The 26,182-nt window shown below is 33.0% G+C and overlaps 1 protein-coding gene across 3 annotated transcripts in view; it reads right to left on the bottom strand.

Annotated features, from left to right (window-relative positions):
* Positions 1 to 5,231: 5,231 nt before the first annotated feature.
* KIF27 (kinesin family member 27) overlaps positions 5,232 to 26,182 on the bottom strand; it is a 111,846-nt gene continuing 90,895 nt past the window's right edge. For all 3 annotated transcript variants that reach the window (XM_074280155.1, XM_074280154.1, XM_074280156.1), the window contains 5 exons: positions 25,394 to 25,609; positions 21,274 to 21,480; positions 17,110 to 17,308; positions 14,718 to 14,876; positions 5,232 to 5,859 (listed from right to left, as the gene is read on the bottom strand). In XM_074280155.1, coding sequence (XP_074136256.1) covers positions 5,378 to 5,859; positions 14,718 to 14,876; positions 17,110 to 17,308; positions 21,274 to 21,480; positions 25,394 to 25,609 — 1,263 coding nt within the window. In that variant the 3' untranslated portion in view covers positions 5,232 to 5,377. The remainder of the gene's footprint in view (positions 5,860 to 14,717; positions 14,877 to 17,109; positions 17,309 to 21,273; positions 21,481 to 25,393; positions 25,610 to 26,182) is intronic.

Raw genomic sequence — 26,182 nt, forward strand, 5'->3', positions numbered from 1 at the left:
GAGACAAGACCATAGGCATGGGAAAGCATGTGGTTATGTAATAGGGACACAAGAAAGATGCAAACATCATTGAGGAGATAAGGATGATTTTCACATGGAAGAAATGAGGAAATGAGGAAAAATTTCAGAGGAGGGAATGTGTTTCCAAGTGTCAGAGACAGCTTGGACTGAAAATAACGGGATGTCAAATTTGGAGAACAAACCAGTTATCCTGGAAAGTGATGCATAGAGAAAGGTTAATGTAAAAAATATCTGGAAAAATAAGTTAGAGGCAGACTGGGGAGAACTTTAAGTGTTGGACTGAAGAGTTTATTTTTTATTCTCAGGCAATGGGGAACTCATTCAGAGGAAAGACATGGTCAGACTTGTGCTTTAGTTAAGACTATTTTGGCAGTTGTCTGCAGCGGTCATGTAAATGGAGTGTTAGATAGATACAAATTGGAACAAGGATATAGAATCCACAGGCTTGGTAATAAGGGGTGAAGGGGAGAGCCATAGAGAACACACCTACATTTTTTAGCTAATTGGGTATTTTTATTACCACCAAATAGAAAACAAAAGATTGGAAAGAGGGATAGGTTTTAGGGTCCTTATTAGGAAATGTTGTAGAACAAATTCCTGTTAAGATCTGTGTTGTACTAGGAAAGTCCTTCCAATTCTGAGATTCTGTAGACCTTATAGGGAGGGTGATGCATCTAGTAGAGCTTAATAAAAGGCTTGTTGAGCTGAAGTATTCATGTGAAGTTAGAACATCAGTTTGTAATAGTTCCAGGCTGTGTGGTTTTATTACTTGCTCCACCATTATTTAAGCTACTTATAAATAAGAACAGAGAAGGTGGGTAATATACAGCAGAATAGGTGCAAAGACAAGAAATTCAAGGATATAAGACAGTATTTTATTGAAATTGGTTAAATGGAAAGATGAGAATGAAGGGAAGAAAGTGAGATGTGGAAGAATAAAAAAACATGAATTTCATCATTCAGGCTCACAGACATGGAAGAATTTGACCATCTTGTTTGGTGATCAGCGTGGATACTAAAGAAAGCTGCCAGCTGAATTCATGGATTGGAGAAGACTATGGTTAGATAAAGGAATTTATTGAGGAGGGAGAAAAGGATCTAGAGATCAGAGCAGCAAGAAGCCAGGAAAGGACGTCATTGCATCTATCAGGTGGCATGGATTTCAAATGAGGAAGAGTTGCCAAATGACCCAAGGAGGTCTGGAGGGGGTATTAGTGGAGAGGAGGGGACAGAACAAAAAGTATGCTGCTTCTTTGGGAGCAAGGGATGGTGGAAAGGATCAGAAAAAGAACAGAGCTAGAAGGAAAGGGGGTTGTTAACATCAGGGGGAGGAGATACAGGCTACAGGTGGTAGAGGGGCATAGGACAGGAGTGAAGGGATTAGAGCTGGATCAGGACGATGTGTTGGAAGCAAAGGGCAACCCCTGACTCAGATCAGAGACTGAAAGAACTGGAACACAAAGGTTCAGGAAGTATTTGTAAGGAGGATGGGAGGACATGTGGGAATGTTTGCAGATTAAATCTGTTTCAAAAATCTAATAGAGGGTGAAAGTGACCCTGCCTTTGGTGTTTCCCCTGATGAAACCTCCCTAAGGATGTCTTGAGGCTAAGATATTTTATATATATACATATATATGTATATATATATATATATATATATATATATATATATATATATATATATATATATATATATATATATATATATATATATATATATAAATATCTTTGTCCATATATCTATTTGCCTGCCTGCCTACCTATCTAGTGTGCTAGATGAGGGGAGTAGAACTAATCTGAAAACATTTTTTACTAAGGGAGATATCTAGACAATTCATCTTTAATTTGTAGTTTTAAAGAGATTTGCAAGTCACATGAGATTGTTTTTACTGAGGGGGAACCTGACAAAATCTGTTTTGTAAATCATCTCATATACATATTGCACAATTTTCTGCCTCTTGATCTAAATTATTTGGGTTTGCTATTAATAATTTCAGTATCTCCCAGAAGAGCTTTATTTCTCTCATTTTTGGAGCAAAAAGCTTAGAAGGAACTTTTGGACCCTAAAAGCACCAACACATGTAAAATTTTTACTCCCCTTCACATGCTTTTCATTCTATACAAACTGGCCATACATGACACATCCTATATTTCTTTTCTCCCTGCCTAGATCAATCTCTCTTACCTTTTGGAAGCACAAGTTCCTTTTAAGGCTTGGCTCTCTACAAGATCTTTACCTTTCTTGTTATTAGAGCCCAGTTCTTTGAGCTCCACCCCCGCCATATAATTTCTTTTATAAACTTTTGTATTTACATCTCTCTATCCTATCGTCAGAGATTTTCTTTTGCATTTTAATTTCCCTGGGAACCTTTCTGGCAAATATTTAGCAGACAGTTAAAATGGTTGTAAAATTGAATTGACACATATAGGAAATAGTGACAAAACTGCAGACTTGACCCCCTAAAGGAAACATTTTTTAAAGTCAAGTTTCATTTTAATAGATGTAAAGAAAATTTTACTTGGTTTGGAGGTACCTTGTTCTTTCTATTGTATACTGGAGGTCATAAGATTAATTTTTAAAATTATCTTAATTCCTACATTTATATGGCTCTGTGTATAAAAAGTGTTTTATTGGTCTCCTGAATATAAGGAATACAGGCAATTTATTCTACATTTGCCTTTTCAATGACATCTCTTCAAGAAAAATGTCTATATAAGTAATTATATCAAGAATATAATTAATTTAAAGTAACAGGAAGAAATTCTTCTTAGGTGTTCTTAATATTTCAATTACCAACTCTAAACACCCATTACTTTGCATTAAGTCAATTTGGCCTTATTAATTATCAGTACAATAGAATCAGTAACAATAGATACTATAAAGTACTGATAGTGTCTTAACAGAAGTAAATATAGAAAATACTACACCACCACTGCTGTGAAAAACCTTTCACTTTGAAAGCAGTGTAAATCTACTTTTATAAACTCTTAAGAGATTGAAAAAAAAAACCACAAGGGACTTTCATCTTACATATATTCCTTATTTATGACTAGCCATTCAAGCCACAATTTACTTAAATACAGAGTTAAAGAAAAAGGTCATATTTAATCTTACAAATAATTATCCATCACAATTGAATTGCAAAGGTTTTGATTAATGGCATTACTAAATGTTGTCCCTTGTTAAAGACATCAATCTTTGTTCTAACTAAAAACTTGGATATAAGTGACTGAAGTCAGTCCAAGTTTTGTGCCCCAAATTGACTATTTGTATGTCCCAACCATGCTTTCTCTCAAAAACTATGTTATAGAGTGTTTAGATTCCAAGGCAAATCCACAAGAGGTTATTATTAAAAAAACCTATAGCCTAGCTAAGGCTAATAGTACTTTTGGAATGTTGTATTGATAGGAAAACTTACTCCATATGTTACAATTTCTTTTATGTACAATATTGAGCAAGATTCCTTTTCCCTTTTCTGTATCTAATGGTATAAGTGATGGGCACAAAACCCCCAGGGATCTTAAGCTGCATGGAGTTAGTTTAGGCCAACAGCACAGTAGGAAAGAGTTTAAATTTGGAGTACTGAGTTGTGGCTTGGGTGGCACCAGGACTAGGTTAGAGACAGAGAAAGGAAAATAGAAAATGGAGAAATTGAATAGTAGCAGTAATAGCTAGGAAGTCGCATTTCTCTCAGAGGCCAGGCTGGTAAGAAAAGAAAGTAGTCACCATATTTGGGTAAATGTGCAACAGGTAAGTCCCTGACTAGAGATATTGTTTGGATATTGTTTGTAAATAAGGTAATATTATAAATTGCTGGGTATTTTCCAAATAAGACTACTGCAATAATAATGCAGAATTCCATGTATTGACTCATAATATTTTCTCTTATTTTGTTTTAGTGTCACAAATGTCTTTAAATTATGTGAATGTAATACATAGAAAATCAATAACTTGCAAAATTATCAATATTGAAGAATAGGAATCTTTTTAAAAGCAATAAAATAACATTGATATTGCAAAGATGAGAGTAAAATAAAAGTACAAGTCAAATCTGTAGTTAAAACCATTGTAACAAAAATATCAGCTAAAAATAATGCTTGTTAGGCTCTAGTCAACATTTTATGTATATACAGTAATATTCACTATAATTAAGCAATTTAAGCACTATCCCTTTGACATTCACTTTACTGGGATGTGGCCTGTGATTGAATATGAAGAAACAAAATGCACTGAGAAAGTGCAAAGTCTATAATGTTGGTTAAATCAATCTTTAGCTCTTAATTCTAAACTTGAAGTGAACGTTATATACAATTCCTTGAGTAAAATTCTTTAACTCTTTCAACAATGTTTAACAGAATTTCACTCTTTCACACGTTACAGTCCAGATATACACCTATGCCCAAATTCAGTCTAACCTGCCTATTTACAAATAAGAGGTGGATTAAAAAAAAAAAAAAAGATATTGGGGTAGATTCAAAAACAAAAAAGATCTTAATTCTAGGATTAGGGAGGATGAACTAAGATTTGTTAATGGTCTTTTTCTAGCTAAAAAGAAATTGTAATATTTCTCTAAGCAATTTAATCATATCCTACACCCCGCGCTCTTTTCCTTCAACTGTTACATAGCATTATATTGCTATTATTTTACTGCTACATGGAATATATTTTTGCATCTTTTACGGCTTTCTGTGAATCTTTCCCTCCTAGCCCTACTGGCATAAATAAGGAATATAGGGAAAGACAAGTCATGGAACACATTTAGTATAAACATAATGACAATAAACAATTTAAGGAAAAGAATACATGGTTAAAACATGAAGAGTAGGATGCCACAAATTGAAATCCACTTAAAGTACCCTTTAAAATAATTAAAGTTTAGAGTGCCCTCCATTGTCTAAAATTGCTTGATGTCTTTTGCAGACAGGAAGGCCAGTTTTCATTTGGATGCAAACTTCTAGATCATAAATAGTAATTAGCTTTATCCCTAACAGATAATATTAATTTTAAAATTTAAATACCTTCTTGAACATCTTTTAAATGATATTATACTTTGGTTAGCTTTTAGTATCTTAGTTTCTGGAAAAAAAAAATGAACATCCAAAATGTTTGCATGTTAAAACAGAAAAAAAAAAAAAGACAAAACAAATCCTGTGCTTTGTGAAATTACAGTGAAAATGTGAATTCAGAGTCTCCAAGCACAAGATAAAAAGATATAGGGGAATGTAAAAGAACCTACATATTTCTGTCCTTCCCAAAAGACAGAACTTATTAACTTGTTTTTAGAATATTATAGAAAAAGGGAAGATATTTAGACATCTATTAAAAAACAGTGTCACTTATGCTAAATAAAAATGTCTAAGTCTTTAGGTCAGTGGATTTCCTGGAAACTTCAATTGAATCAGCAACCATTGACCCAACCCCAGCTCCAAGATTAGAGCGTCGTAATGACAATTCTGAAGCAGAAATCTGACGTAACTCTCGGCGGCATAATTTTACAGGGGTTACCCCTGGTAGCTGTGTCACATTTATAGTTGTCTGAGGTTGAGATAACAGTTGAGTGTGAGGTTTTGTTAACTGATTTTCATTGGTTTCTGTTTTATCTTCATTGATTAGTAAGTGCCCACTTTGTGCCAAAGAGCTTGATGTCTGAGTTACTTCAGAAACATCTTCCCAAAACTTATGTGGATTCGGTTGTGTTCTCAAGCTACTTGCTGGGCTTTCTGTTTCTTTTACTTTCCCAAGGGGTTTGATATTTTCAGTTCTGGATGCCCACTTGAATTCTTCTGGAAAGATACCCGCCTCCTCTTGAGACAGGTTTCCATCTTTAGCTTCATTATCTAAAGAGAAACAACCCAGGAAGAAAAGAGTTAAGTTACTATTCCAAATCAGAATGGTTGTTATAAAGGTATCCTTATTTTATAATAGCCTAAGTATTAGAAAAGTTTCAAGACCTTAATGTTAATGTCCTAACAGGAATTAAGAAGTTTATTATTCAGTGTTAGTTTCACCAACATAGATTAATGCCCCAAACTCAAAAATGGAGAAGGTATGAGTTGTATTAAATATGACTCATGACATTCCTATAGTACTAAAAAGCTCTGGATCTTCCTAGACATCTGGTTTCTCCAAAACAGGATTCAGAGAATGGATCTGGTCACAGTGAGGCAGATTTTGCCTTTATGAAATAAAGAAAAAATCCCAACAGTTGTTCAGAAGTGGAATGGAGTTTTTTAAGTAGTTAGTTTGTCCTCACTGGTGGTTCTCAAGGGGAGATTAGGTGACAAGTTATTTGGAATATTGTAAAAAGGATTCTTAGTGAGACACTAAGTTAAGACACTGAGTTAAACTAGATAGCCTATAAAGTATCTTCTGAGGTGAAGTTCTGTGAACTGTTAGGCAATAAAGAATAAAATAGAAGTGAGAGAGAGAGTTATGCTTCAATAATTTGGCTTATAGGCAACTAAGTTACTTTTTACAAAATACACTTTAATATTTAAAAAATGTGTTGCTGAATATGGATGGACTTTTTATAGACAACTGCATAACATAGGAAGGAATGAATACTATTACAGTTTGTCCTATACTTATGATTTTAAAAGGAACATAGGGATTTTATAGCTGGCAAGGACTTTGGTGGTCATTCTAATTTACTGGCCCCCTCAATTTACAGATGAGGAAGCTGAGGTCAGATGAAGCTAATAAGACATCTACAGTAGAGTGTAGATAGTAAGCATGAGAAGTGGAATTTGAACCCAGATCTTCTAACCTGGATTTAAGTTCTTTCCAACATACTAAGTATGCGTGTCATTCTTTTACAAAGATTTTCTTCAAATTATGGGTGAAGAAAAACTGAAGACATAGAAAGGTTTTATCCCTTTTTAAAAAAATTGGGACTTCTACTATAACAAGGATATATTTGGGGGGGGGGAAGAATTACTTTCTAGACCACTTAGAACTCCCTTTTACTATAGGGAGTGTCAAGAGTATACCTGATACCTCACCAAACATCTCTATCTCAGAGCTTCAGTGAAATCCCCATTTTTAATGGCATAGAGTATGCACGATCCTTTTTTCTTGAGAAATCTCAAGTTTTTCTCTATATTCCATTTCTGGGGCTTACATTGCAGAATAGACATGTATGGTTACCAGAAACTAAATAAGTATTCTCCTAAGGTCCTCCTAGTACTAATAGGTTCTTTGGTGAGGGAAAATGATTCTTCAGATACTCCACTCTTTGAAATGGAGTAAAAAGTATATATGTTCAACTGAAAGAAGTCTCCCTTATATTCTCAATGTCTGAATGTCTGAGGCATTTGTTTCCCTAAATCATATAATCATCTAAAAGTGCTTACAAGTCCTTTTAAGTGATGATAACCTTAGAAAAGAAAATGAAAACTCAAATGCCGTTTTATATTATATTAACAGAGATGGTGAGGTGACCAATTTAAATTCTGGTGGGGTTGTTATACTTTTGAATTACAGGTAGAGATGCATAAAGATGCCATCTTTTGTGAAAGCAATAGGACATTCTGTAATGAAAGGTATAAAACTGTTTGTTGCCTTCAATTAAATGATTCTACAACTAGTACTTTACCATAAGGTTTTACTGAGAAACCTATGCATACAAAAAAAAAAAATAATCCAAGGCCCTATTAATTCACAATAGCAACCCTTCTTCCCAAAAAACCAAAATGTGCCTTAAACTTCTTTATAATCTTAAAAATTGCTGAGGTTTCCAAAGAGCTTTTATCTATATGGGTTATATCTTTTGAGATTTACCATATTAATACTATCATTGAAAACAAGTTTTGCCCTGTGGACCCTTTGAAAGAATCTTGTGAACCACCATTCTATGAGAACTATTGGTCTGTGCCATGTGAAAATAATAGAAATTTTGGGTCTGACCATGGAGATGGCAAGTGATTTTTCTCATGGTCACACAACAGGTATGTGTCACTAGAAATGACAAACATGAATATAGAGAAATATTGCAAAATTCATATGAAATGATACAGAGGGAAGATGAACCAAAGCAGTTTTTATACTGATGACAAAATATGTAACTCACAATAACCATAATAGACAAAAAAAATCTAGAAAAATAACATAGAAGAAAAAAGCTTAGATGGTGGCATAGAATAAAACAGGTTAGTTTTGATTATATGTGAGGAAGATCTATATTATTATCAGAGTTATCTATAAAATAAAGAATAATGAGGGATAGTTACTATCAAAATAAAAACATAATATGCTGGGAGCTCATTGATGCCTAACGTTGGAGCCTCAAATTTTCTTTTTTTTCATGATGGGAGGCCAGTCCCCTACTCCTAAGCCTATCCCATACTGTTATAGAAAGTTCTTTGTTACCAGAGAAGAAAGGTTATCTCCTAGGTCAAGATAAGCTTTTCTTTTGGCTTTGGCAATCTTGTTAGATCCCTTCTTCACTTGCTGGGCCATTTACTCAAAGCACTCTGAACTTGCAAGCATACATACATTCTTACATAAGGAGATAATGTCATCTAACTTCATATAGTAATTCTTCAATGGCTTCATGATCTGATTCATCAATATAGTTATTTCCTCCACTTGTATAGATTGCTGTCCATCCCATACCTTCTCCTTTGCAATTCTTGTCTATGTTCTCCTGTAATCCTTGTAGGATCTACCTAACCAACCTTAAGGCATCTTTAAATTCTGTGGGTATAAATGTAGATTGTGTCATAGCCTGTTTTTACCCACCATATATCTCTCTTATAGCATCACCAGAAGAATACTGGCATTAAAAAGCAGGTAGGGAGATCAGAGTCCTAATCTCCAACTAGGTGAAAAGACCATCGAGATGCATATAATACTTTGAATATGTTATTTTTTCTATGAACTATAAATGTTAATTTCTTGTGTAACTATATTTTTTTCATCAAAGAAATCCTAGAGTGTTCTGGGGCTTAATGCAGTTAGCACTGCATTTTTAATTTGAAAAGAGGAGATACTGAAGAACTTATATAATCATTCCTCCATTTGGATTCTGCATCCTCCATGCCATAAGAGGTCAGTGTTTATCAAGAAATTTTTGTGTGATCTAAACATATATGTGAGAGACTCTTTTGGAAAGAATATTAAAGGGTACCACACCTTGCTCCACTAGTTCATGTTTTTTAGCCTATGTAGGCGGTTATATTCTTTGCAATTTCAGTCAACTGTTACTAAATATGTGTTCTGCAATAGTATATGCCCTTAATGTATAAATCATTCCCAAAGATTTTATTAAAAGATGAGTTTGCATATGAATTGGTTATTATGGCCCTTTCAATTGCCCTTTTTGGGGGGAAGGTAATAATATTATCCATGATTTTCTCCATTTTTATTCTCCCTTTCAAGATTGATTGTATTGTATACAACATATATTTTCTTGGTGGATACCTCATCTGGTCTAGCCACAATTTATAATTTTATCTTAATAAATGACATTTTTGACTTCCTATTACATGTGGACTCTTTCACTGCTGATGAAAAGTGATATAATTCTAGATATACAGAGAGTTTTGCCTTCCTTCTATTTGTTGCATTTGTCTTTTTCATCTATTAATGTTCCAAGGATGATTTGGCTCAATTAGGTCTTATGCCAACTTTTTTGTAGATTTGCTTTTAACTCCTACTGTGGGATGTTCTATACAGAGATAATGCTCATAATCTTTTGCTGTCTTCTTCCACAGTGATTTACAAATGAATTTATAGAAGAAGACACAATAAGACACTGTTGATAGAGGTGTGAATTGGTTCAACCATTCTGGAAAACAATTTGGAATCGTGGAAAGACAAAAAATGATTAAAATATCATTTGACCTGAGATCCTACTGCTAGGCATATATCCCAAGAAGGTCAAAGACAGAAAAATCCTATAGTTAGCAAATATGCACAGTAGTACTTTTTCAACATATAAGGAATTCAGAGAAACAAAGAAAGACTTAAACTGATGCAAACTGAAAAATGGAAAACACAAAAAAGGACAACATGCAATTACTATAACTAAATTCTATGTGATTTTATGATATGACTTGGCCCAGAAGAGATGAGAAAATGTACCTTCTCTCTTTTTTGTGAAGAGGTAAAGAATGCAGCATACATATCCTATCAGATGTAGGTGATGTAACAATAATTTTGCTAAGCTTTTTTTCTTAACCTTTGTTACCAAAGAATCTGCAAATGACTTTGCTGGGTAGGGGAATAGATATATAAAGAAATGAATGTGATGTAAAAAATAAAGGTAATAAAACCTAAAAAATAAAAACCACACTATTTGTGTTTTAAATTGGCATTGCCTTTTATTACTATATCTTTCTGTTCAGAAAGGAAATCAAATAATTGTTGGCTAAGGTGGTTTCTGGGTGGTGTCTTTTGATTTTCTCATTATGATGACTGCTTAATACAGGTTAAACTCCACCTGGAAATGATAATCAAGATGAGAATTTTTTTCCATTTCCAGGCAATAAATAGGTTCTTCACCTATGTCAGATTAAATCCATTATATTTTATATATGATGTTTTCTCATCTTTATCCTTTCATTAAACTTGATACTGATTTTGATCTCTGCTTCAGCTTTTGATCTCTGCTTCAGTTAGATGATGGCATTACTTCATGCAAACCAATAATTCAGGAAGGGTTCCTCCTCCTCCTACATCATTAACCAGACATCTCTGTTACTAGATAATCATTTTTGTTCACCATTTTCCATGTCTATCGATCCCTAATATCATCTGGAGGACTCTTTGTTGGCATGAAGTCTCTGGGTAGTGTATAAATCTTTTGACCTTCAGTTCTTAAACCTAAGCAACATTTTTCAACATGCTTTTTTCACTGTTTTCCTTCATGCCCACATTTAGTAACAACAATGTCACTAAATATCAAACTATTTTAACTTGGTTTATTTAAAGTGCTATGCCATATGCTTTGAAGACTTTTTCTCTACCTACCTTTTCATTCTCTATAACATTTATCTTGCACATAAACTGCAATTATCTTCATGTCAGGTTTTTTGCTTATGATGAGATATAGTTATTGCATGACAAGTTGACCTACTGTTCCAAGAAATTCTATTTCTTATTGCCTTTGTATGTACAATGAAAAACCAACTCCTTTGTCTCTCTAAAGCAAACTGGCACTTAGATGTCTTTTCCTGGCCTCTCTTGTGAGAATGCAAACATAGATGTGATTCAGCTCAGTTTTTTTATCAAAGATTTCATTCAAGGTGCCAATAAAGCAATTCCTAGAGAATGTCCAAAACCTGATTCTTAGCATTTTTTTTCTGCCATAGTTCACTATGGAAATAGAAATAGGCTGTACAGGACTGAGAATTATTTTAAATATCCCTTTGTTTCATTGTTTCCAAAGCAAAATATCCAAAAGCAAAAAAAAAAAAAATTAAAAGCTAATATTTAACATTTATACGGTATTTTACCTATATTATCTCATTTAATCCCTTACAACTTAGTGAGACAGATGCTGTTATCTCCATTTTCTAATTAAAGACCCTGAGGCAGATATAGTTAAGGACCTTGAGGCAGATAGAGATTAAGTGAATTGTCTAGAGTCACATAGTGATTAAGTTCTTCAGGTAAGATTCAAATCCAGATTTTCTTTATTCCAAATGTAGCATTGTATATCTGCTCCACAAATGGTATCAAATAGAAACAGACTCCCTGAATGTTGACTAAGAAAATCACAAATTGTTATGTTGTATTGCATTTTATTTTGTTAACTATTTCCCAATTACATGTTAATCTGTTTCCAGGCAGTACTCTGGAGCCGTGTGAGCTGCTGCTGTCACCATGAGTTTGATACACCTGTCCAACACTATCTAAAAGGCCTACCAATTAGCCTGGCCTTTGAACAACCACCTCAGTCTGTTATCACCAGGTACATTCCTTCATGAAGCTGACACTCTACTAGCATAGCTATTGAGAATTTACATTAACCTCCATGTCACTGTCTGCCCTTCGCAGACCCACACATACAAGGAGAAAGCAAGGTGATAATGCTGGGGAGACAAGTGATTGCTGGAAAAACAAACAAATTAGACTGAGTCAAATCTAAATTCTGGTCCCAACTTGCCATTGTACAAGTTGGCAAAAGTTACTTAATGCCTTTGAGGGTTTGATTCCTTGTTTGTTTTCTCATATTAAAAAGGGAATGGACTGGATTAAGTAATCTTTACAGTATCTTGCAAATTGAAAGGACTGCTGATCAATAAACAGCAGAAAGTCTGGCACAGTTGTTTTTTAAAAAAAAGTATTTCATCATTTCATCAGAAAAAAGACCCAATTTGTGGTTCTGGCCTTGTTAATAACTGAGTGATCTTGGACACATAACTTAACTTTTCTGGCCTCATCTGTAAAATGAAAATAAAAAAATGTTAATGATTTTGAATAACCCTAAATGTTTTTTTTTCCTTCAAATTTTGGCAGTTTTTTAGTTTTAGATATAACATCCATAAATGTCTAAACGTTTCATAAAGAAAGCTTTCAAGGGAGGAAAAAGGGATGATGTTAAAGAGCCTTTTACATTACCAGTTTTCTGTCATGTTGGGACAAGCAGCTCATGTAAGCTGACCTTCAGATGAGACTAAATTACTGTAACATGTTACTGATATTTAAAATAAAGACTAAGTTCCATTAATGCTACCTCAGGGACCTGTTTCTTTCCAAAAGGAAGCATAGAATCACCAAAAAGATATATAAATTATGATTCACATAATTTATTAGTTAGTCAAGATGTTATATCCTATACATTGCAAAAATCACAATTTGAGATAAATGGGAGTGCTAATTATTGCTAAAAATCACTCTAAAGACTTAAACGACTCTGTCATTTTAAAGATTTTTTTAAAAAAATTACATACCAGGACCCACACTTTCCAACTAACTTCACTTAGGATAAGTGATGAAGAGTGAAAAGAACTGGCTAACAGGTGGGAATTATTATTACTAACAAATTAGTAATACATTTAAGTATAAAACTATTAATGCATTGGAAAAGATACTATAAGATATATATATATATGTATATGTATATATGTACAATAGATATGAAAAAATAGACCAAGAAATTCTAGCAATAAAATATTCTGCTGTCTGAATAGCATATGCATATGCATAGAGTATAAATAATTTGGGGGACTGGTAGAAAGAGCTGAAACAGATTCAGGTATCAAATTAAAGCCAATGATCTTAACATCCATTATAGTTAATTCAAAATGAAATATATTTTAATTGTTAAATTTTATAATTCATTTTAACCGGGTATAACTTCATTACATTACAATAATCCATTAATATAAAAATTTCCTGCTATAAATATACTATCTTCAAAATTATTCCCAACAAATGACTGGTCTGTTTTCCACAATAATGATACTTTGCACACATATAGCATTTTACCTTTTTCAAAGTACTTTTCACTTGATACCTCTTTTCAACAACCCTGTGAGGTAGGCAGAATAGTTATTATGATACTCAAACTGAGATCCAGAGAACATATAAGGATTATTACAAGGTCACATAAAATAATCACAGACCTAGAATTAGAACTTAGGTCTTCTAATTTCTGATCCAGTGGTCTTTCTACCATATCATACTTATATTTTTATTTTTTTTGAGAAAGATGTCTTAATGATATTTTCTCTCAACTTCTATGGCCATTTAAAGCCTTAGGTCTCTTAATAGAAAGCCAAATTACTGTGGTGATAAAATGGATTCGTTTAGATATTTGTCAAGTTTTCCACATATGCTTTATAGATTATATTTGTTTTTCCTTCTTATTTTCCTTAGTTTTTCTTCCAAGTAGATCTACTATATTAGAAATGCTATTATAATACTGGTTTAATAAAAAAAGTAACATTTGCTCTATTTTGACAGAATGTATTATTGTCTATAAATGTAACAAAAACCTATTTTCTAAAATATTGAGTTTCATAAATTTAGTGCTTAAAATTTTCTTTATCAATACATACATGAAACAATAATGTATACACACAGATGAATATGTATTATATTACTACTTTAAAATTCCACATGTAATCATAGGGAAGTTGAAGAACATGATTAGGTCTATTGGTCTAACCCTCACTTTAAAGGTTTATGTAGCTCTTATCAATCAAATGTTCTTTTAGGTTTTAAATGTTAAGTGTTATTGTGAAGCACGCCATTTTTATTAACAAAATAAAGTTAAAAGGAATTCAATCTGAAGGAATGCTATGGCTAATTCTTTTTGCAATGTGAATAATAACTTCATCTTATTTTATGTATTACATTTAAAAGTGTGTGCATTATATCATAAACTTTTGTATTTTAAGGCAATTTTTCAATATTCTGGGTGACCATCACATAAAAAAGGAAATGCCCAACTCAACAATAAATTATTTTAATGTACTACTTAATGCTCAAGGTATCACAATGGAAAAGACACACTGATCTAAGGAATGTACATAATTTTCACAAATGCATAGTTTCACACACACAATAAACAAATGTGTGTACATCATATACACATGCACACCTTTATCTTATCTTGTTGATTTTCTCACTATTCTCATTACATATAGGAATAACAGACCTGGATAAATGTTAGATAAGGTTTCTAGACTTAGAATTAGAACAATAATGTTAACATTTTGGAAAACACTAATATTGAAAATCTTACGTCCAGTTGGTTGCTGCCGAGGTGCTTCTTCTACTAACTCCTTAAGCTTCTTTTTTAGTTCTCTGCTGGTTTTCTTATAGAAATAAAGATCTTTTTCTAGCAGTTGAATTTTTTCCTCATAGATCTTTGAGATGTCCATAATACTTTCTCCATCTTGCTCTGTAAAAAACAAATCTGACTCTCAACTTAAATATCACACAATACCCAAATTACATACACATAGATTTAATACTTATGAGTTACCAAAAGTTAAAAACTTCACTAAGACTTTTGGAACACCCAATATTTGAAATGTACAAGTCTCTCAGAATATACAATTCCATAGTCAATATCTCTCTGTAACCTGAATGCATTTCCTTCTGGTACAGTTTGAATTCTGGTCTCAAAATTAAAGTTTCTACTGAATATTACAGCTTATAGTGTCATGTCCTGGGTAATGTTCTTAATTCACTAAAGATTAGTTTGGTGACCTTAAGAAAAGCAGTATGGTTGACATTATTTATAACTCCCAATATCTTAAAAAACTATTCAATTGATTGATTTATTGTTTTAAAGTTATTGATAGTTTAAATATATATTATATTTACTTTCTTATTTATAAAGAGATTTCAATTACTTTCAGAAGGTTTTGGTAGGTTTTTTTTCCACCAAAATAGATTACAACCTGTCTTCATTTGAGAGGATTTTATATTTCTGCACCCTCAAATTATTTTGTTTCTAGCCTTCTAATGATAGGTCGTTTAATACTCAGCTAGCTTGATCTTCAAATGACTAGATATATACAGTCTATCTTCTTTAGTCTTCAGAGGAAATACCTGTGAAGATGTTTCTAATTTGTTAGGATCAACAAGAGATTATATTTAACTTATACAGCTTTGGAAAATCCAAGGTCATCTGTGTGCTAGGTAGGATACAAGGTGTTAAAAAAAGAATTTGAGATATACTCATTTTACATTTTAAGTCAATTTATAATAAAATAATATTAAGTGCTTTAAGATTTGCAAAGTTCTTTTAAAATATCTTCTTTTATCCTCTAAAAACCCTAACGATCTGTTATAAACCCTATTCTACAAATTGTGGAAACTGAGGCAGGCAGAGATTAACTCACTTATCCAGGATTACACAGCTATCTAAGGCTCAATGTGAAATAAGCCTAGTGCCAGCACTCTATCCTTTCCTCCTATATTTGTAAAGAGAGGAAAAAAGGGCAAGCTTTTCAAAGTAGGTTCGGATCTTGCTTATAATTTATACAGTCTTAGAGAGTTTGCCTAGATCTTGGGACTAATTACAATCAGTATAGAGCAGGGATAGGTAGGTCTTCCTTATTTGAGGCCAGCTCTCTTATGCATTATACTGTGCTGCCTCATAGAGTTTAATAAATTTTTTATGACTCAGGGAGAAAATTGTTCATTACTGGTGGTCTTAACATTTTTTTTTGTGTGTGTGTGTGTGTACTTTAGGTCAATATGCAAATCACACCCAATATTTTGTTATTTTATCTCTCCTGAACGCATGTGTAAAATGGATGTGAATTAGCAAGCTTATATAATTTTTAAGGTTTTCAAGTAAAACTTGTGGGAAGTATAATTTCATAAATAAGTTATATACAAAAAGAATCCTATTTAGTTTGCATAGTGCTTAAAAGCAGTAATAATGTAAAAAATATTTTAAAAATCACTTTCTAAAGATTTAAAATAAGACACAATATGGGTATGTTTAAATGTAGTAAATTAAAAGACCCTTACCAAAAAAAAAAATCTCATCCTGGGAGCAACTGGTTGCTTTGGTTACTTGTCACAAGATACAGTTTGTCTTAACATTCCAAGTCGCCATGTCAGCCACTGACTTTGTACTGATATTACTTCTTTTGGGATCCTCTTAGTAACTCATTCTCAGATTCAGACTCAGGAATAAGGACTAAACAGTTAGGGGGAATTAGGAAGTCCTTAACATAGGTTTTGTCACTAGTACAATGCTTTTCTTGGTTGTATTAGCCCTGAGATCAAGTAATACACTGAAGAATTACTCCGTCAGAGCTAACTAATGGGATTCCAATGTGTCAATGTGTGCTGACAACAAGTACCTATTGATGGATTGTAGCATATCTCATCAACTGGATATATGTTGAATCATCATTATAAATATATGGTAAATTTTTAAGAGCAATCCAGTTAGAGATTCTAATAATTTTGTCATCAGCAGAAAATTGGGCCAGACAAAAAAGTAGTAACTGTCATCAAAAAAATTAATTAAAAAACTGTACATTTAACAATTATGCATTATTTTATCTCTTGTACTCTTACACCTTCCCCACATGAAGCTTTTTTTTTTCTTGTACTTCTATCCCCCCCTCCTGCAAGCATTCATACATTTCATCAAACAGAAAAAATACCTTTGAAATACTGCAAGAGTAACTGCATCTTTTGTTCATGCTCCTTCCATTGAAGTGTTAGCTGTCTGTCACTTTGCAGCTTGAGGTGCTCTAATGCAGACTCCAGTTCACGAATCTTGTTGTCTTGTTCCTGAACCTTCATTTTAATTTCTTCATTTTCTAAATTTAGTTTATGTTCAGCTTCTCGCAAACTAACCACCTACCAAATATATAATATTTTAACTTTTTAATTATATTTCAGGTTACCTGATTAACCTGTTTTCCTTAGTCAACACAGATGATTTTACTGTAACATCAGTGGACAAACCAAGGTATTTACAGATTCTTACATGATTTATCTTAACACTGATATAAAAGAATTTGGTGTTTAATAGCATTTATTAGAAATATGAATTGGTATTATATTTTATTAAATTTTTGCAGTGTCTAGCAATTAGGTGCTTAATAAAACTAACTGTAATGCCCTGTGTTAGGTACTGGCAATACAACGATAGAATCAAACACAGCCCCTGTCATTAAAGAAGTTAATAGTTTATCAGCACTTGTACATAACTATAATACAAATTAGGTGGTAAGCACAAAGGGAGAGATTTATATAAAATGGTTTGGAGAAATTAAAAAGATGACTCTAGATTTAGAGGGGGAAGAAGTTAGAAGGTTTTAAGGATGCAATATCATGTCTGCATTAGGCCTTGAAGGGAAAGGTTTCAGTAGGTAGTATGTAGAAGGGAAGAGAAGAACTTATTCATGGTTTGAGATTTGATATGAGCAAAAGGTGTGAAGATTAAAGATGATATGAGAGTAAAGGGAATTAAGCGGTGGTATGAAACATGGAATCCAGTAGGAAAGCCCAGAAGGTGTAAGAGCCTTTAATCAAGAGTAGTAGAGATGAAAAAGAAGATAGGGATAGAATAAACAGGATATGATGAGTAAATAAGCTGGAGTGAGGGAAGATGAAAAAGGAAAAAAAAATCTAAAATTTTAAATACAAGCTATTCAAAGGATGGTGGTGCTTTCAACAAAGATAGGGACATTAGGAGAAGGGGGTTTTAGAAGAAGGGAGTTTCAGGAGAAGACAAGATATCCAGCAAATAGTTAGAAAGATGGGACTCTGAGGAGAGACCAAGGAAAAAGAGAATAGATTTGGGAATTATCCACATAAAAGTATTGATTGAAACCATGAGAATATTTGAGATTGCCAAGAAAGTAGTAAAGAAGGTTATCTAGACAAATCCTTGGGGGGGGTGCCTTCCTCTAGTCAACAAGTTTCAAGGGTGAGGAAATAAGGAAGGAAAACAAGGAATAGCTATTTAAATATTATATAACAAGAATTGTCTCCTCCCTCCCATTGAATTTCTCTGGCATGATGGTTTCAATTTATATTTTGTACTTTTTTGTTTTTTAGCATTTTTGCTCTTAAAAGAAAGTTAAGAAGCTAAATCTTTAGCTAAATCTTTTAAAACCACCTAAACCTCCACTCACTATACCTCCCAACCTAAGCCTAAAAAATGAGTGTTAAAAGTTCTGTGCCATTTAAAATCTGTGATAGACCCATTATGCTGTAACTGCTTTAAGTATGCCCCAAAATAAATATTTTAGAATAGCTAAGAACAATGATATTTAACATTTTTTTATAAATGACTTGGATAAAAGCATTAATTATGCCCATTCAAATGTGCAAATGAGACAAAAGAGGTGTATTTAATGGAAGTATCCATAAAAACATCTACAGTCTACATTGGGGCTAATGAAACATAAATAAATGTAAAGTCTTTACACCTGAATTTTTAAAAAAAGTAAACTTCACAACTATGTGATGAGGAGGTATGGCAAAACAATAGTGTATATATAAGAAAGATCTGATGCTTTGTTATGACATAAGCTCAAGATGACCTTACTTGTAATATGGCACCCTAAAAAAAAAAACAAATGGGTTACATTAAATGAGGTATAATGGCTAGAACTAGGGAAGTGGTAGAATTGCTGTTCTGTACCCCAGTTAGAATTCTAAAAGTCATATTTTAGGAAGAACAATGGATAAGATGAACTGATGTTCTCCAACAGTGAAGGGTCATATGAGGAAAAGTTGAAGGAAATGGATGTTTATCATGGAAAAAAAAGATTTGGAGGATTTGTGATGGCTGTTTACATGTATCTGAAGGGCTGTCCTGTGGGAAAAGAAGCAGATTTGTCCCACCTGGCTTTAGAGGGCAGGACTAATTTATTTTTAAAAGGAAAATATCTTCACAATCAACCATTCAAAAAGTAGAACAGAATGCCTTGGGAGTCTGTTGGTTTCCCCCCCTCATTAGAAGTCTTAAATCAAAGCCTGAATGATTAACTCCTTAGTTATGTTGTATAAGGGATTCTTGATCAGGCCTAGACAGTTTCAATTTTGCAATTTTGGTAGTCCTATCTTCATACTTCCTATGTATGCAGATTCAAATCATATACCACTCATGAGTTCCCTCCCTTTTCCTTTTAAAAGCCAATCCTTCCAATGTGATGTTTATTCATTCAAAAAACCTTTATTATGTACCTAATATGTGTAAAACACTGCAGATACAAATAAGTATTGCATACAATATACAGTCATGATATATACAGTACCATATGATATACTAAGTTATAATATACACCGTACATACACTAGGTTTCCTCCTCCTCAAAACTTATATTCTAAAAATTACATACCTTTACAGTTTTGTCCAATTGAAAAAAATGCAAAGTTAAAAACTGGGAAGTAATAGCCAACTAAAGGTAATTTCATAAATTGAAATGCTAGCCCCTAAAAAAAAATTGAAGGCCCTCCTCCCTTTTCTCCATTATTTCAAATATTCACAATTCATCATAATGGATACATTTCCCACCACTGTGGCCAAAAATAATCATCTGGTATCTAGCTTTTGGTGATTATTATAAACAAGCCTTGCTGATCTGAGCTGGTTGGTCCTTAGAAAATTGGAATATAATCCTTTGCAACCAGTCTGGCTCACTGTAAAAGCCTCTCAGATTGGGCAAATCTGTCATTATTGGGGCAAACCTATCATTCAAATTGCCAATGGGCAGCACTATGGTGTCACTGCCATGCTTTCATGAAGCATCACAGAATAACTTTAGTGAATGTGTCTCTTATTCTTTTGTCATAAAGGAAAAACATTTTTCCAGAAAAAAATATTTCTTCCTTTCATGGACCCCTTTTGGATTTATGAGTGGTAATATAAGGAATATTAATACCTGTGATTGGATAGAAGTTGTTAACTCTCTCCTTTTATTAAGGCTATATAGCAAAATAAAAGACCAATTGAAACTCATTTGCTACTAGGCTTTTCTAGGCTATCTGTTATTAGAATCTTTTTAATATGATTACTTTCTACAAAGCGTTTAAACTTTCATCATTACATTTGTTAAGAGAAATCATAATTTTGTCAAATTTGAAGTTTTATTTTAAATTACCCTCAAATATTTTTTTATATTACTTGGCTTTATTCTAAACAAAATTAATTCACCCTTGTAAGAAAAGGACACATAAAAAGGGAATTTTTAATATTGAGGTAGGTAGAAAACTCTTTTTTTGAATTTACTAAAATGTGCACATTATTCAATAACATAAAATAAAAGAGTAAGATTATTACATATATTCAAATAAAGATAAAACATATTACTATTGTTTCTATAATATACGCAACTCTGAAATCTCATCCTAATGTCGACCTAATAGGAGGAAAAGCAAGCAACAATCTGATGAAGTGCCCTATTTTATCATTAATTCAGATTTAAAAGTCCAAATCTGTGGGATTTTATTTTACTAGAAAAGAGCTAACAAATTACACAGTAATGGACAAAGGTTATTATATACATCTTTTGATACATATTTCCAAGAAGCTCCCAATATCACCTTAATATCAATTTGGCTAAAAATAAAAGCTTACAAATTTACCACATTTAACAGCTTAATCTGGACAAATGTGGAAGGGGGACACCTTGATTTCATTGTGAAGCAATGCTTAAATTTGTAGCCAAGGTAAGGACTATTAGGCTTTTGATTGATACTTTTAACTTTTTTGAAAAAACATTCAAGTTGAATTTGATTGATGTTTCTTTGTATAAACTATGCAATTACAAATTAATTGCAGTTAATGTTCAGTCACTAAAAAAACAAACCTTGTTGAAGTATTTGTAAAGGATAGCTCTGATCTCAGCAGGAGTCAGGCAAATCAGTTTTTCCATAATATTTGCCTCACTCTGGGTCAGGATATGGAATGAGGCTCTAAGTGAATGCTGACGACTCTGGATGTTTTCATTCTTGTAATCAATTGCAGCTTCCAGTGCTTCAATCCCTTCTTCAAGCTGGAAAAGAAGATGTTCTTCCTAGAGAATAAACACAATAGGAACCACTGAATTTCAAATGAAAAGGCTCTATAGTTGGGCCTCATCACAGTCTCACTAACACAGCAAAGCATCCCCACTCTATATGCTACGGAAAATATCTGATAACTAGAGCACTCACCAACCTCTAGTTTCTCCTAATAGCACTATGGCCCCTTCTGCCTTGTAGAACAACTAAATTAAAAGTCCATATCCTTTTTTTCTGCAGTGGGATTTAGATCAGATCATACTATGAAAAGGTAAAACAAAAATAGCTAAGTAGAATATTAATAAGTAGAAATCAAAGGAAACATTTTAAAAGAAAATACAGCTGCTCATTTATTCAGTTGTGTCTGACTCTTTATGACCACCTCATGGATCATAGTATGCCAGGTCCTAATATCCTTCACTGTCTCCCAAAGTCTTTCTAAGCTCATGTTTACTGCTTCCATGACACCATCTACCATTTCATCCTTTGTTGCTCCCTTTTCCTTTTTGCCTTCAATCTTTACCAACATCAGGTTCTCATTATATAATATAGCCAAAGTATTTCAGCTTCAGTATTTGTTCTTTTGTTCAGTAGTCTGAATTAATTTCTTTAAATACGGACTGATTTGATCTCCTTATTGTCCAAAGGACTCTCAAAAGTTTGCTCTAACACCACGATTCTAAAGCTCATAGCCATACATTACTACTGAAAAAACCATAGTCCTGACTATAATATGTGTATCTTTGTCCAAAATGATGTGACTGGCTCTTTAACATGTTATCCAGATTTGCCACAGCTTTCTTTCCAAAGAGCACACAACTTTTAATTTCATGACTGCAGCAGATATTGGCAGTGAGCCCAAGAATATAAAATATGACTTCTTTTTGTTCTTATTTGCCAGAAAGTGATGGGATCAGTTGCCATGCACCAATAAGGACTTATATGATAAAAAATTGGGCTTTTAAAATAATCTTTAGGATATGATGGGAAAAGAAATGAGAATGAATTTTATGGTAACAAAAGGGAAACCTTGGGAATCATTATCAACAGTCATCATTGTCTTAGAAGTTTCTGACAATTGTCCTGATATATCTTTGAAATAACACAAGTTAGAATATAATTTCTACTCCAAGCTTTTCTGATGATAACAGATTGTTGACAGTGTATATGTGCATGTAGTATATGAGGTGGGGTAGAGAGGGGAAAAATGTCCTATGTCTCAGAAGAATTTGGAATATTTTGATCACTCTGGGAAAAGATATGCTGACATCTAGAACTTTATACTGGAAATTCAGAGGAAAAATGCATGATAATTTAACCTAATAGATATTTGAATAGCTCCCCCCCTTTTACAACACTGTCCAGTTTTGAAAAAAAAATTTTCTGAGAGTCACTTAAAAGATTTAACAACAGAGATTTGAAAAATGATCCCATAGGAAACAAAATATTTATCATTATCAGAAAATATTTTAAAAATTTACCAAGAATGAACTGATTTTTTTGATGTAATAAACTACATCCCCAAATCTCTATGGAACATGGTATGCATATATCCAAATGAGCTAAGAATACAAAAATCTTTTGTATTTTTAATGTGCATTTCATGGGAAATGTCAAATTTTTTACTTGGCTTAATGTAATAGTTCAACTAAACACACTTTTAAACAACAAAGCTAGAAGCTACATGATAATGATGATCCCCATTTTACAAATAAGGCCCAAAAGGTGAAGTGATTTCTTCAAGACCACACAAGGGTCAAAAGTAAGACCCAAATCCAGGCCACAAAGCAGTCTTGGGATAACGCTGGTCTACCATGCCCTGTCTTGAGAATACATGAAGCAGTTCTGCATCCAGAGCCCATGAATAACAAAGTTCCATAAATTTAAAATGTGTGAAGTTGTTGAGTATACCTTGACCCCAAAGAAGGGAGAAGCAGCTTCAACAAATAGATTTAAGTTGTGATTTTTAAAAACTCAGTTTTTAAAAATCACAAAGAGATGCATAAAGTAGTACTTTAAGTTCAAATGCTTGAACAATTTGAACTTTAAGAGGACTTATCTGATGATGTCCAAACTGTTAGATATCCTATATACCAGAGTTTTATTATTCACATGAAGCTATTCAACCAGGAATCTTAGAAGGGTTAAAGGATTATTTTGAGAAAAAGTATGCTCTGAATTAGTTTTAAATAAATGAGTTGTCCAAATATAAGACAATCTACATCTTAGGCATATTGGTGGTGGTGATAGCCTTATATATTAAAGCATTTGAGTGCATGATTTATTATCTTCAGCTGGCCGATTTATATGGCAGTATTGACATTTTAAGAAAATAATGGGTATTATCTTTTAGCATAATTATATCAACCTAGAAAATAGTTAAATAAAGTCTCAGAGAATGAAAGGGGCTCAAGCAAAATGCAAAGCAAATTCTGGGTTGCTTCCTATCAAGTAAATGATGTAGCTCTTCTTCCTTACACAATACTGCCTCCCTTTCACCTTTTCCATTTTGAACTTTGCCTGCCTTAAGAGTTTTAAGAAAATGACACTATTCAATAGTGATAATTAATAAATGAAATTAGCTTAACATTCAAAGTCCCCCATCAAATGATTCTCTTCCCACATCAATCCACCCATCATGCCCCTCCTATTAATGTTACATTATGCCCCTTCAAATGTTATATCCTATACATAAACTTTAATATATGCCTTTTTGTATGATGAACATGTTAATTTCTCATTACTGTATATCTTTTCCCCTACCTAAATTTGCCATGTGCAGATTCTTCTCCACAAAGTCAAGCTTTTTACCTGATTTAAGATCTGATTCAATGCCCTATAATCATTGCTTTCCTATCTCGGCTTCTTGGCACTAATTTATCATTTGGGTCATTATCCATTTATTTAGATTTGGGAAAGGTAGATTGGAAGCTCTTTCAGGGATGGGACTGTGTTTCATACTTGCTTTTGTTTCTTCCATGGGCATGAAGGTGTTTAGTAAATGCTTATTTTATTAATTCTTCTCTCTCATGCTCTTCCACCTATTAATTTTCAATAGCAGGGGCATCTAATTTGATAGTGTTATCCAATTCTGCACAGAAAAGTTGTATGGTTTCAAAGGCTATGATAGGTTGACCTAAAGTATTTCAGAAGCTACTTACTTCCCAGTCTGTTTCCACATTGCTACCAATAAAGATGATCTTAACTTGTTTCAATCTGGCATATCTTCTATACCATATATATGCTCCTCCCTTCCCTTGGTTTCCCACAGTCCTCAATAACAAAGCCCAAAAGCCTCCCCAGGAATCATTCTTCTAAACTGTTCAATTTCTCATGAATCATTCTTCTAAGCTGTTCAATTTCTCTTGGATTTCTTGTCTTTCAATTATGACTGGACACAGATCCTAAATATTTCTGAAGAAATTTCTATTGCAAAAAAGTCACTTCTGATTTTCTGGTAAATGAATTCATTATCAACAATTAAAACTTTTGAGAAGCTTGGGAATTTGGAAGCCAATAAGCTAGCTAATAATTTATATAATGTTTAAGGAAACAAGGGAATGTGATCCATAAAAAAAACCAAAAAAACATTTTTACCTAAAAGTTATTTGATTATGTGCAAATGGTTGGACATTACACAGAACACAAGCTTGTGACTCTTGCCTGTGGAAAACGCGTTAGCCCTACTGTGTTTAGTAATGCCAACCAAGAGCTATGTCCATAAAGCTCTAACAGTGAGGACTCCACAATATGTGTACAATCATGCTTTACTGTATTAAATTGATTTCACTTGATGAATTCATTACAGTTGGAGATTCCAATGAATTTTAAAATTTACCAGATTTTATGTTTACCTGACAGAGACAGAGGAATTATTCAAGTTAGGCATTAGTACAGCACTTCCAGTTCCAGTGAATATTGACTTACTTCAGGGGATAACATTCTACCATTTTTAAGTTTCTCATCGACACTATTTCTTCTTCTTTGTAGCTGATCTTTTTCTTTCTGAAGAGCCTGGACTTCTTCTGAAATCTTTATTTGCTCCTCAGCTGGAATGCTCTGGAGCTGCATGCTTTTATTAGCCAACTCTTGGTCCAACAAGTTCAGGCGAGTTGATATTTTCAAACTATCTTTGTTTAAAGCCTAAAAGACACAACCCATCCCACCCCTCAAAAAGTTATTAATTCAAAGTATATATGAATATTAATAAAAATGTTGCAAAAACTAAATCTGAAAGTTGTTTCCATTTTATATGGGTATTAGATGAAATCAAGTTAAGAGTTATAGCTATTTATAAAAATATTTCCCTTACCTACTTCAAATGGTGGGCCTTAAAAATTTCTGGAAAAGCCCTCTACATTTTATTAATTACAAAATGAAAACCTTTCTGCATTTGATAGATTCCCACGAAATATCAACTTAGGAAAGAGAATGATAAGAGTCCTGATAGTGATTTACAGTAGTTATTTCTGTGCTATATTTTTTCAACTGTCTTTTATCCAACAACCAATGTTCACTATGAAACTAATGGGATGGTTTTCCTTCACAACTTCCATGACAGTTCAGCAGCCAAACCACTAACCTACTAGAACATTATACATTTCACAAGTTTGTTTATAAATTTTAGTCTTGAAAAACTGGGCCATTTGCTATTTTAATAAATGGCAAAAAAATAAACTGAGAACATGAAAATTTTATTCCTTTCATTCTTTATGG

This window comes from Sminthopsis crassicaudata, chromosome 1, assembly GCF_048593235.1.
Source record: "Sminthopsis crassicaudata isolate SCR6 chromosome 1, ASM4859323v1, whole genome shotgun sequence".
NCBI lineage: Eukaryota > Metazoa > Chordata > Mammalia > Dasyuromorphia > Dasyuridae > Sminthopsis > Sminthopsis crassicaudata.